The following is an 11465-nucleotide window of genomic DNA, read 5'->3' on the forward strand; positions in this document are numbered from 1 at the left end:
TTTTCATGTTTACACTTACTTTTTGACTTCTAGGACCTGCAAATACAACTGATTTTCCTGAAGACATACCAGCTGTGGAATGCCTGACCCAGGAAGTATTACTTCTTTGGGAAAAAGTTGCTTCAGTAGAATCCCAGGATCAAGAAATACCAGGAAACCAAAGACAACAGGTAAGTTATTGGCATATAGACTCACTCACTCACACACACACGCACACACACACACTCTCTCTCTCTCTCTCTCCCTCTCCCCCCCTCTCTCCCCCTCTCTCCCTCCCTCTTCCCTTCTCTTTCCTTCCTCCCCCCTCCCCAGCCCTGACATCCCCCAACACTTCTGGCTTCCTTTCTTCTTTAGTACACGTGGTGGATTCTCCCCCCTGCCCCTTGTCTCCCCCTCTCTCCCTCCCTCTTCCCTTCTCTCTGCCGCTCTTCCCCAGGGATCCCCTGGGTGTGGTTCAGCCCTTCCTTTGTTCCAGCTTTTTCTAGGAGGCTGCTCTCTTTGTCTCTGCAGTTTTTTAGTTTATGCCTACACAGGGCTGGGTTACAAGATAGATTTGCTGATGTTCATGTAGAATTTAAGTGGTAAGCAAAGCCCCTTTGGACAAGAAGCTTTCTGTTGGGACAGGAAATCACTTTCAGCTCTGTGACCCCGTAAATAAGCCAGAGCTGGGGATTTGAGCCTGATTTGTTTTCTGGAGGCTGTCTCAGGAGACGTGGTGTAAAGGAGCGACCTCATACCGTGTGGTTCACACTGCTGTGCTGGTTGCTGGGTTGGAGACTCAGGGGACGCCACTCTAGAACTTCACAGGCAGCAGCATGTGGCGTGGTGCAGAGTGTGCAGACTCTGTGTGCACATGGGCAAAGGCCTGCCAGGTGTGGGCACAGTGGGCAGCTCAGGACCATCCTGACCCAGAGTCTCTGCTTCCTTCCAGAAAGAGGACAGCCCAGGAAGGAGCTGGGCCTGAGTGTGGGCCGGTGGCTAGGAAGTGACCATGTGGGGGTGAAAGAGTTCTTAGAAGAACCCTGGGCTTCTGAGGCTGCAGCTGGGGATGTCGGCTCACCTGGCAGAGGTGGTTTGTCTGGCTCCAGCAGCTCATGTGCCCGACTTCCCCTCCACCTGCCCTGCCACGGGTCATGCAGAGACAGCAGCCTTCTAGTGTTGGCTCTTGGGTTCTCTCCATCCCTTCTCCCCAGCACTGGGTGGCAGTGGTGCTTGGTCTCCAGAGGTCTGGGTGCTGCCCCACATTGCTGCCTGTGGGGCACCTTCTCTCCCCTGCCCATAGGCCCCCGACAAATGAGAAAGGCTTCCCACAGGGAGGCTTGTGTCTGCCTGGTGCTCCTGCCTGTGCGTCCACCTCACAGAGTGACTTCTCGGTGACAATCTGATAGGGAAGCCATAAAACCCCATAAAAGGCTTTGCTAAAGTCAATAAGTCACTCCTTGCTATTCCCAAGCCAGTGTTCTGTGTGTCTGCTATCTGGGTTTGTGTTCTTTAAATCACAGTTTATCTAACACCAGGCAATTAAGAATACCACAAGGCTTAAAAAACAATCAGGTTATCAGAGTGTGGAATTATTCCGTTTGGCAACTGAGACGAGCCCAAACAGCTGCCTGGAGTGGAGGGTTCCTCATGTTGGCTCTTGACTCTGATGCCTCTGGCTCTGAGGGAGGGGACCCTGAGGAGACGGTGGCAGCAGCACAGAGTCCCAGGCCTGCCAGCGCACCCAGCAGCCAGCACCCACCGTCCTTTCTCTAGCAGTGGGTGGGGGTGCCATGTGCATTCTCACCTGGCCACTTCATAGTCCAGTGTGGACCTTTTTGGGCCTGGTTTTAGGTGTTTGTGTGTCTGGCAGGCACGGTGGTGTGAGAGCTGTGGGCCACAGGCCCAGGCCCTGGCGCTGCCCGGAGCCCACGTTCTCAGTGCTCACTGGAGCTGCTGCTGGAGGCCAGGGGGGGCAGGATGATCCAGCAGGTGTCTCGGGGAGGAGCTGAAACTGCGTAATTTATCCTCATCAAAGTTGTAATTCAAGTATTTGTCAGGTTTAGTTTCATCTCCTTATATTTGACCCTGATTTTAAGGATTTTGAAGATGTTTCTCTGTGTGAATTTTTTGTTTTAAGAAACAACTTGGGCCAGACATGTTGGCTCACACCTGTAATCCCAGCACTTGGGGAGGCTGAGATGGGCGGATCACGAGGTCAGAAATTCATGACCAGCCTGACCAACACGGTGCAACCCCGTCTCTACTAAAAATACAGAAACGAGCCAGGCGTGGTGGTGGCACCTGTAGTCCCCGCTACTCGGGAGGCTGAGACAGGAGAATCGCTTGAACCCTAGAGGCAGAGGTTCCAGTGAGCCGAGATCGTGCCACTGCACTCCAGCCTGGTGACAGAGCGAGACTCCGTCTCAAAACAAAAAAAGAAGGAAAGAATTTGGTTAGACCCATGAAGGATGGCTTCAAGTTAATGATCTGGGGTAATTTCCTGATCAACCCAGGCCCTGCTCCTCGAGCCTTCCTGAGTGGGCTGCCGTGTCAGGAATGAGGCTGATTGCCCTGGAGCCCTTCCCTGCCCAGGGCTCCCTTCTGCAGCCACTCACTCTGGGTGCCCACCTGTCTTCCGGAACAGGCTGTTTTGGAGTGAGCGGAAGATCACCAAGGCCAGGGAGTGGTTCCATCGCACTGTGAAGATCGACTCGGACCTGGGGGACGCCTGGGCCTTCTTCTACAAGTTTGAGCTGCAGCATGGCACTGAGGTGAGGCCCTCTGGGTCTGTGGCGGGGAGTTCCGCCAGCCCCGGGGGCTCTAGGAGGTGGCCAAGGCCAGCGTGACTCTGCCCGGGTTGGGAGGATAGACAGGGTGGGTGGGGCACAGAATCCTCGGCACCTCCCCATGAGGCAGTCTCTGACTCTGCGTCGTTTTCTGGTTGTAGCCTCGCAGCCCCACACCCTGGAACTGAGGTGCCCAGTCCCTTGGAGTGGCCTGTCTGCTTGCGCATTTTAATGAGTTATCTGTTGGCTGGAGCCTGCGCTCACCTTAGGAATGGGAATGGAGTTGGCCTTTCTCTTGGGGCTGAGCTTGGGTGTGGCTTTCTGGGAGAGCCTCGACAGCAGCTCCCTCTGCTCCCACCTGCCTCCCTGGAGCCAAGCATCATCAGCTCTGTGCTGGAGGGCAGGCAGGCTGTCCTGGTCCTCCTTGGAAGGTGGTGCCAGCCCATGTGAAGCCTGACTCCTTGTTTGGAGAAGGCAGATGTGAGCACTTGTGTGAGACGCAGAATTGGGAGTCCATGCTCCTCAGGAGGGGCTCCTTTGAGGAACACACCTGGAAGAGCTTTGCCTTCTGGTTCAGGGCCTGTGCCCCCACACCCGCCAGTTGGGGCTGGTACTGCCAGAGCCAGGTCTGCGTGGGGGCAGGTGGGGAGTGGCCTGGGAGGGCCCTTGCCTGAAGTGCCCTGTGGTCCCACCAGGAGCAGCAGGAGGAGGTGAGGAAGCGCTGTGAGAGTGCAGAACCTCGGCATGGGGAGCTGTGGTGCGCCGTGTCCAAGGACATCGCCAACTGGCAGAAGAAGATTGGGGAGGTCCTTAGGCTGGTGGCTGGCCGCATCAAGAACACCTTCTGATTGGCCGGTCTCCATGGACAGAGCTTGGGCTGCACAGGGGAGGCGTGTGGAGGGCTCTGGGCTGTGTCCTTCATTATCCTCCAGTAAAAGTTTTTATGTCTTGTGTCAGAGCGGGTGGCCTGCTGGTTTTCTCTGGGGCTCTTCCCTGGCTCCTGCTTCTGCTGCCCCAGTTGGGCCTGTCCTGGCCTGTCCCATGCTGTCCTGGGGTGGTTGGGATTGCCCTTGCTTGGGCAGAAGCCTCTTGCAGACAGCTGGTGTCTCACGGAGGAGACACTGGCGGTGCCGGGATTCCCCAAGACTGTGGAGAAGGTGGTGGGGTGCAGATGTTTGGGTGAAAGCCATGTGTGCGGACAGCTGGAGACAGTGGGGATGGAGCTGTGTGCAGGCCAAGGTGCTCACAGGAGCCTGGCGCCGCCTGCAAGGGTTTTGGTCAGGGGACACCTGGGGCCTCCCTGTGGTCTTGAGTGCGAACAGCAGAGCTCAGCTCTGCCCAGGGCCTCTCCACACTGCCTCCCAGGCCCCTCAGGCACATGTTGAGTGGCGGTGTCACCAGTAAGAGTGTTCTTACTTTTGGAGGTGAGTTTATTTTTGCTAACTTATCATTAACAGTTAAACCCCTAAAGCACTTGTAATCGAAAGTTGTATTACCTGGGAGACATGGCTTCTTTTCAGCCTTAGCTGTGTGAGGATGAAGGACTTCCTCAGGCCTGGATCCTGTGTGCGCTTTCAGTTGCGAGCCAGCTGGCTCTTTTGTGTAGGCCAGGGCTGGAGACATCTGGCTGGAGGTCATGGCTGGCCCGGAGGCTGTGGGTGGAGTGGCTCAGGCCTGCCGGGGAGGAGGAGGCTGCTGGAGAGCAGCTGTCCCTGGACGTTCCCTGTGAGAGGGGAGCCCCCGAGGGTCCCACCTTGTCCTGTGGTGCCAGTGACAGTCTCGGGTGGCCAGGCCCTGACCCACAGCTCTGCCCTCCTGCATATGGGGCCTGTGCTCGGCCTGGTGGTCTGCCTGCCCTGCTCTGATGAGTGAGAATGGCTGGGGTGGGGGAGCCCTGTCTGCACATGGGGTGGTCCTGCTAGGCCAGGATGTGGGTGTGGGTCCCCTTTCTCTGGTTCTGGAGACCTCAAGGACATGGCCAGTCCAGGGCAAGGGACCCCTGTGTGGGGTCAGAAACTGCTGGTTGGTCTCTGCTGGGCAGGCAGCCTGGGGTCCAGCTCAAATCATTGGAATCTGGAAGTCCTTCCTCACCCCATCCTGAGGAGGAGCTGCTGAAGCTTCATGAGTGTTCTCATTGAAACTTGGGGAGGAGTTTCCTTTGATATCTCGTGGAGAGATGGAGGAATGAGGGAGCCTTCAGAATTTACTCTGAAGATGAAGAGGGTCCTGCAGCTTTTTGGAGTCTATAAGCCAGCCTGGCTCTTTGCAGATGTGGAAACCAAGGCCTAGGGAGGAAGCCAGGAGGGAAGGCCTGGCTTCTTGGCACTGCTCTGACCTTGGAGCTGAGCATGGCCAATGCTGGGTGGGCACTGAGGGGTCACACAGAAAAGCATGTGTCCGGCCATGTTCAGGGGAGGCTTCCTGCAGGGGGCCCTTGGAGAATTCCAGGGCGCCTGCGCCGTCCATGAGTGTCTCTGTCTTGCCTCTGTGGGGTTTTCTCAAAAAGCTTCGAGGTGGTCACACTACAGCTGTGCGTCACAACAGTAGGGATCCATTCTGAGAAACACCTTGCTAGGTGATGTGGTCGTCTTGCAAACTTCAGAGTGCATTTACGCAAGCCTGGCAGGCACGGCCTCCTGCACCGCCAGCCTGGACTCCTGGGCTGCGGACCTGCACAGCCTGTCACTGTGGGCACTTCTAGCGTTAAACACATGAAGAGGCAGAGACGTGAAGATACAGTGCTAGAACCCTGGGGGACCCCTGTCCTGTGTGGTCTGTTGTTGACTACTGTGTGAATCACTGACTTTTCCTCCTGGGAAACTACCCTGACTTTTCTTCAACTGAATTTTTTCAGCCCAGAAAGGTGAGTTGCTCCTCAGAGGTGGTTCTGAGACGTCTCTTCACTGCTGCCTGTCAGGCTGCAAACCGGGGTGCGCTGGCACCACAGGCAGCAGAGCAGTAGCTTCAGCGAGGGCACCCCTCAGCCCAGGAGGAGTGAGGCCAGGCGGGCAGTGGGGGCCCCAGAAGCCCACGTTTTGGGACCCGCTGGGGCAGGGCCCCCTGGATGTCAGGCTGCAGGTCTGGCAGCTGGGGAGGGGAAGAGGGGCTCCCACCAGCTCTGCTGCTTGGCCAGATCCTGGGGGAGGCAGCTCTCGCTGGCCAGAGTTGGCCCCTGTCTCACCTGGCTCCCCTCCCCCACCAGCTGGGCCCTGCACTGCCCCAGCCCATGGGGCGCCCACCCCTCCTTGACCGAACGGGGTCTTTGAGACTGACAAGTTAATCCAAGACCCACAGCAGCGCCCTGGATCCCCTGGGAGAGGTGGCGGCTCAGCTTCAGGGCCAGGTTAATTGAAGTGATAGGGAGTGGGGAGAGGGAAGGGGCAGGGCTGGGATTGCGTGGCCTCTCCTGCTCCCTCCCTCAGCTTGAAGGAGCCAACTTCAAAAGCCTCCGCCTGGCCTGTGCCTCTGCAGTCCTCCAGGCAGCCTGTCCAGGGAAGCTGTTGGCTGGTGTTGGCCCCGGTGTGGCGTTGCACACCCCGTCTGAGGACCCAGGATCATGTGCATGGCCTGCTGGCGGGAGTGAGGGAGGGCAAGATCCTGAAAGGTCCATGGTGAGCAGCTGTGGGCCTCCTCTAGGGAGGGGGCTCACTTGGGTGGAGGGGCTGGGGGTACACAGCCCAGGAGATACTGCTTGTTCTGCTGAGCCCCCACCGAGGAACCTCTGGTTGGCTCCGGTCACTGTGTCACTGTGGGTGGCAGTGGGTGGGTGACCCTGGCTCCTGGTAGTGGGGAGGGGGGGCTCCTGGGTGCCAGGCCACCCTAAGCTGAGCTGAGGCTTGACCGAGGAAATACTGCCAAAAAGCTCGGTGGGACTCCTGGGCAGCCCAGCCCGTCTCCCCACCTGGGTGAGGCCCAGCAGGTGCTGCACATCTTGTGGCTCCAGCAAGCCTGCTCAAGAGTCGGGCTCTGGTTCTCGCGATGAATCTCTGACCCACAGCAGGCAGAGGATGACGTGGCAATTCTGAACCCGCCAAGTTGGCCGTGGCGTGTATGATGGGGGGGCCAGGTTTCAAGAAGGGGCCACGGCAAACCATCTGCTCTTCCAGCCATTGCTGCTTGGTGCTCCTAGCAGGAGCTGCCACCCCAGCCCCAGGCCCCCAGCTCTAGGTGAGGGTTGGGGTGCTGCTTGGCCAGGCTCCCCTGCCAGGGCTGGGAAGCCGAGTCGAGTCCTGTCATCGCGGTCGGGTTCGCACGATTAATTTTCCAGCCCTAGATCTGCTGTCTTGACTCTAGCCTGGGGGCCCAGGGGAAGGTTTGGGGGCTGGGAACCTGGGGGCCATCAGCCGTCTCCTTGCTGTTTGGGCTTTTTTCCCTGTGGGAGCAGGCCTTCCACTTTGGTTCGGGGGAGGCCTATGGGACAGGCTGGTACAGGCAGAGGGGCTTCTGCATCTGTTGATTGGGGCTGGATGTGGTGGCCCCTTCCTCCTCTGTGGCTTCTTGGAGTCCCCCGAGCCTTCCCCTTCCAATAGGGTGTGCCTTGAAGCTCTGAGCCCCTACGCCTGCCCCAATTGGGTTGGGGGTACCAGGAGACCAGATTCTCCCGTCTCTGTGAGCTAACCCAGAGGGCACCAGTGCGGGAGGTGTGGGGTTGAATAGGTTGAATGGGCATGGCCACAAGTGAGATGGAAGCTGTACTGGGACAACTTCCCACTGTACCCCCAGGAGCCTGCAGACCAGCCCCACTCGAGCTGTGTGGGGCCAGAGGGGCCCTGCCCTGTGCAGTGTTGCGGGCGCTCCACCCCTTGCCGGCCCCACTCCCACAGGGACTACAGTGCCAGGCTCTCCTGCCCCTGGGCCTGTCCTGTCTCCTGCTGGGTTCTTCAGGTCAGTGACATGGCCTCCCAGCCCGCCTCACTCGCGCTGCACATCTTCGCAGGGAGCATAGAGCTGTGTGGTTTGCAGATCTAGCTGCTGTCGCTCCCGATTTATCCTGCCAGGCCTGTGCCTAGAGCCTTTCTTGATTGGTGACATGTCCATTTCGTAAGGCTCAGAGATCCCATGGGGTGGGGCAGGGGGTGTGCCTTCTATGGCTATGGAAGCAAAGTGCAGGTGGGCTGGCTGCGTCCTGTGTGGGGAACCCCAACCTGCTGTCTCCTCCAGGTGCCCCCCAAGCCTGCACTCTGGGCGCTCCTGCTGGCGCTGCTGGGGACGGCGCCAAGCCGCGCCCAGTCCCCCGCCTGCAGCGTCCCCGACGTGCTCCGCCACTATCGCGCCATCATCTTCGAGGATCTGCAGGCCGCCAAGAGGTGGGGCGGGGCGGGGGCCGAAAGGACCAGGCCAGGCTCCAGACACTTTCATTTCATGCAGAAAAACCCGACTCGACCCGGGGGCTCGGGACGGCGGCGACGGCCTGGGGCCTCCTGCGGCGCCCAGAAGGTACGGAGGAGGCGCCCCTACCCATGCTCGCCGGCCGGCTCCTCTCAGTCTCCCCCCACCCGCCTTCCTCCCTTCCCTCCCCAGGAGCACAGTATCCTCCTGTCCATCTCGTCCCTGGGTCGGACTCTGCGCCGGGCGGTGACCGGGGGCCGCCGCGGGGCCCTGGAGAGAGCGGCTTGGACGGCGGCTGTGCGCACCGAGGCGGTGATGCGGCGCCACTGCAGGACGCTGCGCCAGGTGTGCGCGCCTCCCCCAACCCCGCGGGGGCTCCACCGGCCTAGGCTGGGGTCGGGCCGGGCGTCGCCTCCCTTCCCGGACCGGGCTGGGCGCGGGGGCCGTGCGCATTCGCTGACCGCCCTGTCCCCGACAGCGGAGCCGGCGGCCCGAGAGGCGCCGTGCCCGGCGTCGCGGCGGCCGGAGGCAGCTCCTGCTGCGCGCCCTGGACGCCGTCGCCACCTGCTGGGAGAAGCTCTTCGCGCTGCGCGCCGCGGCCTCCGGGGGCTCCTAGCGCGGCCCGCCCCGGCCCTGCCTCCAGCGAGCGCCCCGCGTGGGAGAAGCAGCGGGGCCGCGGCAGATCATGTCGACCTGTTGGCGACCTCGGCCCCTCGCTCGACGCAGCCCGCGTGCCCCGGAGGGCCCGGGGCTTGGGGAAAGCGCGCCCGGCCGCCGCTGGGTCTCGGAGGAGCGCGCCCTCCCCGCGCCGGAGGCCTCAATAAACGGAGCTGGCGCCGCGGTCCTGCACTCCCTTCGCACGCGTCTGTGGCCTGGGGCCGCCGGGTCTGCGCCTCCACGGCGGGGAGCGGTGGAGGGGAACGCGGGACCGGCACTTCCCGTCGCACCTGGACGGGGCGGAGCCGCCGCTCCCAGCCTCGGGCAGCAGAGGGCGGGCGCGGGACGCTGGGCGCGCTCCGGCTCGGTGCGCTGCTCGCTGCTCGCTGCTCGCGGCTGGGCGGAGAGCAGATCGGGGGACTCCTGGGGCCCCTAAAACGTCACGTATCCGTCCTGCTCCGCTTTGGACCGGGGCAGGGGGTGGAAATTGAGGGGAGGGGAAGGCTGGACTTGGTGAATTCGGAGCAAAACAACCGGATAAAGGAAACGGGCCCGAAGGGAAGCGGGAGCTGCGGGCCCTGGCTGTGAGCTTGGCCAGGCTATTTCCTGCTGCCGCAGGAGGGGTGGCCACGGCCTGGGCTCAGAGACTGCCCAGCCCCCTCTGCAGGACTGGCCAGGCTGCCGGGGATCTGCTTTCTGGCCCCTGGAACCCTCCATTTGCTGGGGGACTGACCCCTGGTTCCCCCATCTGATGCACAGGTCTGAAAGAAGCAACCCCCTAAGCTGACCCTGACCCAGCCCCACACTGTGTCAATGCATTTAGCTTGTGCAACAGAGCTACCGTTTCTGTTTTACAGATGGGGAAACTGAAGCGCGGGGAGGTTGTGAGACCCGCCCCAGATCACACAGCCGGCAGTGTTAGAGCTGGTCTTAGACCCAGGCCCAGGGTTCTCTGTCTGGAGGCTGGGGAGCCAAGCTTCCTGGACTTCAGAGCCTTGGACTCTGAAGCACTTCTGACAGAGTCCCTGGCCAAGCACCCAGCAAGTGTTGCCAGGCCTAGTTCTGCCGTGCCTGCTCCGTGGGGGCCAGCATGGGCCAGTGTAGGAGGGATGACGGGGAGAGGCGGGGTGCAGGAGCCCCGGCTGGAGCCAAAGCACTTTACGGAGGCGCTCGGACATATCCCGAGGCAGCGGAAGGTCTTTGGTGAAGGAGGATGTTAAAGTGGGGATTTAGAAAGATCCCCGTGGCTTGTATGGAGGGCTGGTGAGGATGAAGGGGTGAGGACAGGTCCAGGCTGCCCAGGGTCCTGGCTGGAGTACCTGGGTGGGCCTCTGGCGAGCACTGCAGAGGGAATGGGTCTGTTTGAGGTCCCTGAGGGAGCTGGGGCACCACGGACATGGCTGGGCTCAGCTGGGCGTGCTGGGGTGTGGAACATAAGGTATAGACAGCACAGCGTGTCTGGAAGGCAGCTGAGTTGGGGCCTGGAGAGAGAGTCCAGGAGTCTGGGCTGGGCTCAGGGACAGAATGGTGACCGCCCCTCCGTGAAGGCTCCCACTCTCTTGTTTCCTCGAGGGCAGCTGGCTTCTTGCACTTGGACCTACTCCAACCCCTGGGCCATGGGGAGAGCACTCCTCTCCTGTCCTAGGACCCATGCGTGGCCTCCTGGGCTGTTCCACGGCTCCTGCCCACCCACAGTGCTCCCTTCCTGCTGTTCAGGGCAATCAGAGGCTGGGGATGTGGGTGGGCAACAGAAACAGCTCCCTCAACCCCAATTGAGAAAGGTTCAAACAAGCCACAGCCTCCTGGGGGAAGGAGGAGGAACAGATGCCTCAGGCTTCTGGGGACACATGTCCGTGACTAGTCCTGGACCTCGACCACAAGGATGTGTGAGAAGCCCCTGCATTCTGGCCCCTGGCCCCTCCCCCTCATGCAGGATGGGACCAGGTGGGCTTTGGGCTTCTGGGACAGAGTTCACTGGTCCAGGGTGGGGACATCCCAACTGGACTAGGTCTGGGGGCGTGTGGGGCTGCCCGAACTGGCTCAGAGCTACTGAGAGCCATGAAGACTAGGAGAGACGCCGCAGGTGCCTGCTAAGATCCGAGAGGCTCAGCACTGGGACCCTGTGGATACTTCCCATGGCTCCTGCGTAGCTCAATGAGGACAGGAGCACATCTCCTTCACCTTGGCATGCCAGCACCTGGCCCAGGTACCACATGAGCTGCTCAAGAGATGTTTGTTGGCTGGAACTGACCAGAACCAACCCAGAGATGGAAAGAGACGCAGTGGCCCCATGGCCGATAGGGACGGAGCTGTTGGCCACGGGGCCACTGAGGGCAGATCCCACGGACCGGCCCTGTGTATCCATAGACCCACGGGTGATGCCTTCCCTGCAGAGGCCCCAGGCAGGTAGCCTGGACCTGGTTCTTTGTAAAATACTGTTGCTGGGTTGAGGCTGCACACAGTACTGTCCTGACCCACCCTCCTGCCTCCTCCTGGCTCCTCCAGGGAGGTGGGGGCTGTTCCAGGGTGACAGATGGGCCTGCAGGGCATGGCTTTGGTTGTGCAACTTCCCACAGCCCAGGAGCCGGGCCCCTCCATGTGCAGCTCTGGGAGGAGGGGGCCCAGCAGGCTTTGAAGGGGGCCTGGCTCCCCAGGCCTCCCCAGACTGGGAGCCTTTGAAAGAACATCTGGAACTCGGGCAGCTGGCTAACT

General features: G+C 60.8%; 2 protein-coding genes across 2 annotated transcripts in view; both read left to right on the forward strand.

The window, feature by feature from the left end:
- PRPF6 (pre-mRNA processing factor 6) overlaps nt 1-3726 on the forward strand; it is a 46984-nt gene extending 43258 nt beyond the window's left edge. Inside the window, exons 20-23 of the mRNA XM_037733893.1 lie at nt 724-845; nt 2136-2139; nt 2627-2753; nt 3464-3726. Of these exons, the coding sequence (XP_037589821.1) occupies nt 724-845; nt 2136-2139; nt 2627-2753; nt 3464-3616 (406 nt within the window). The 3' untranslated portion in view covers nt 3617-3726. The remainder of the gene's footprint in view (nt 1-723; nt 846-2135; nt 2140-2626; nt 2754-3463) is intronic.
- A 578-nt stretch (nt 3727-4304) lies between these two features.
- On the forward strand, nt 4305-9341 carry CUNH20orf204 (chromosome unknown C20orf204 homolog). Its single transcript, XM_037733894.1, has 3 exons — nt 4305-4370; nt 7929-8204; nt 8289-9341. The coding sequence occupies exons 1-3, from the start codon at nt 4305-4307 to the stop codon at nt 9339-9341; spliced, it is 1395 nt and encodes a 464-aa protein (XP_037589822.1).
- The last annotated feature ends 2124 nt before the right edge of the window (nt 9342-11465 follow it).

The sequence above is a fragment of the Cebus imitator genome, unplaced genomic scaffold (genome assembly GCF_001604975.1).
Source record: "Cebus imitator isolate Cc_AM_T3 unplaced genomic scaffold, Cebus_imitator-1.0 Scaffold555, whole genome shotgun sequence".
NCBI classification, from domain to species: Eukaryota; Metazoa; Chordata; class Mammalia; order Primates; family Cebidae; genus Cebus; species Cebus imitator.

Bases quoted from the DNA above. Each gene is read 5' to 3' on its own strand.
- CUNH20orf204 (XM_037733894.1), top strand. From the start codon at position 4,305: ATGAAGGACTTCCTCAGGCCTGGATCCTGTGTGCGCTTTCAGTTGCGA. The intron at 4,371-7,928 runs GTAGGCCAGGGC...TGTCTCCTCCAG, and splicing joins GAGCCAGCTGGCTCTTTTGT to GTGCCCCCCAAGCCTGCACT. The intron at 8,205-8,288 runs GTACGGAGGAGG...TTCCCTCCCCAG, and splicing joins CCTCCTGCGGCGCCCAGAAG to GAGCACAGTATCCTCCTGTC.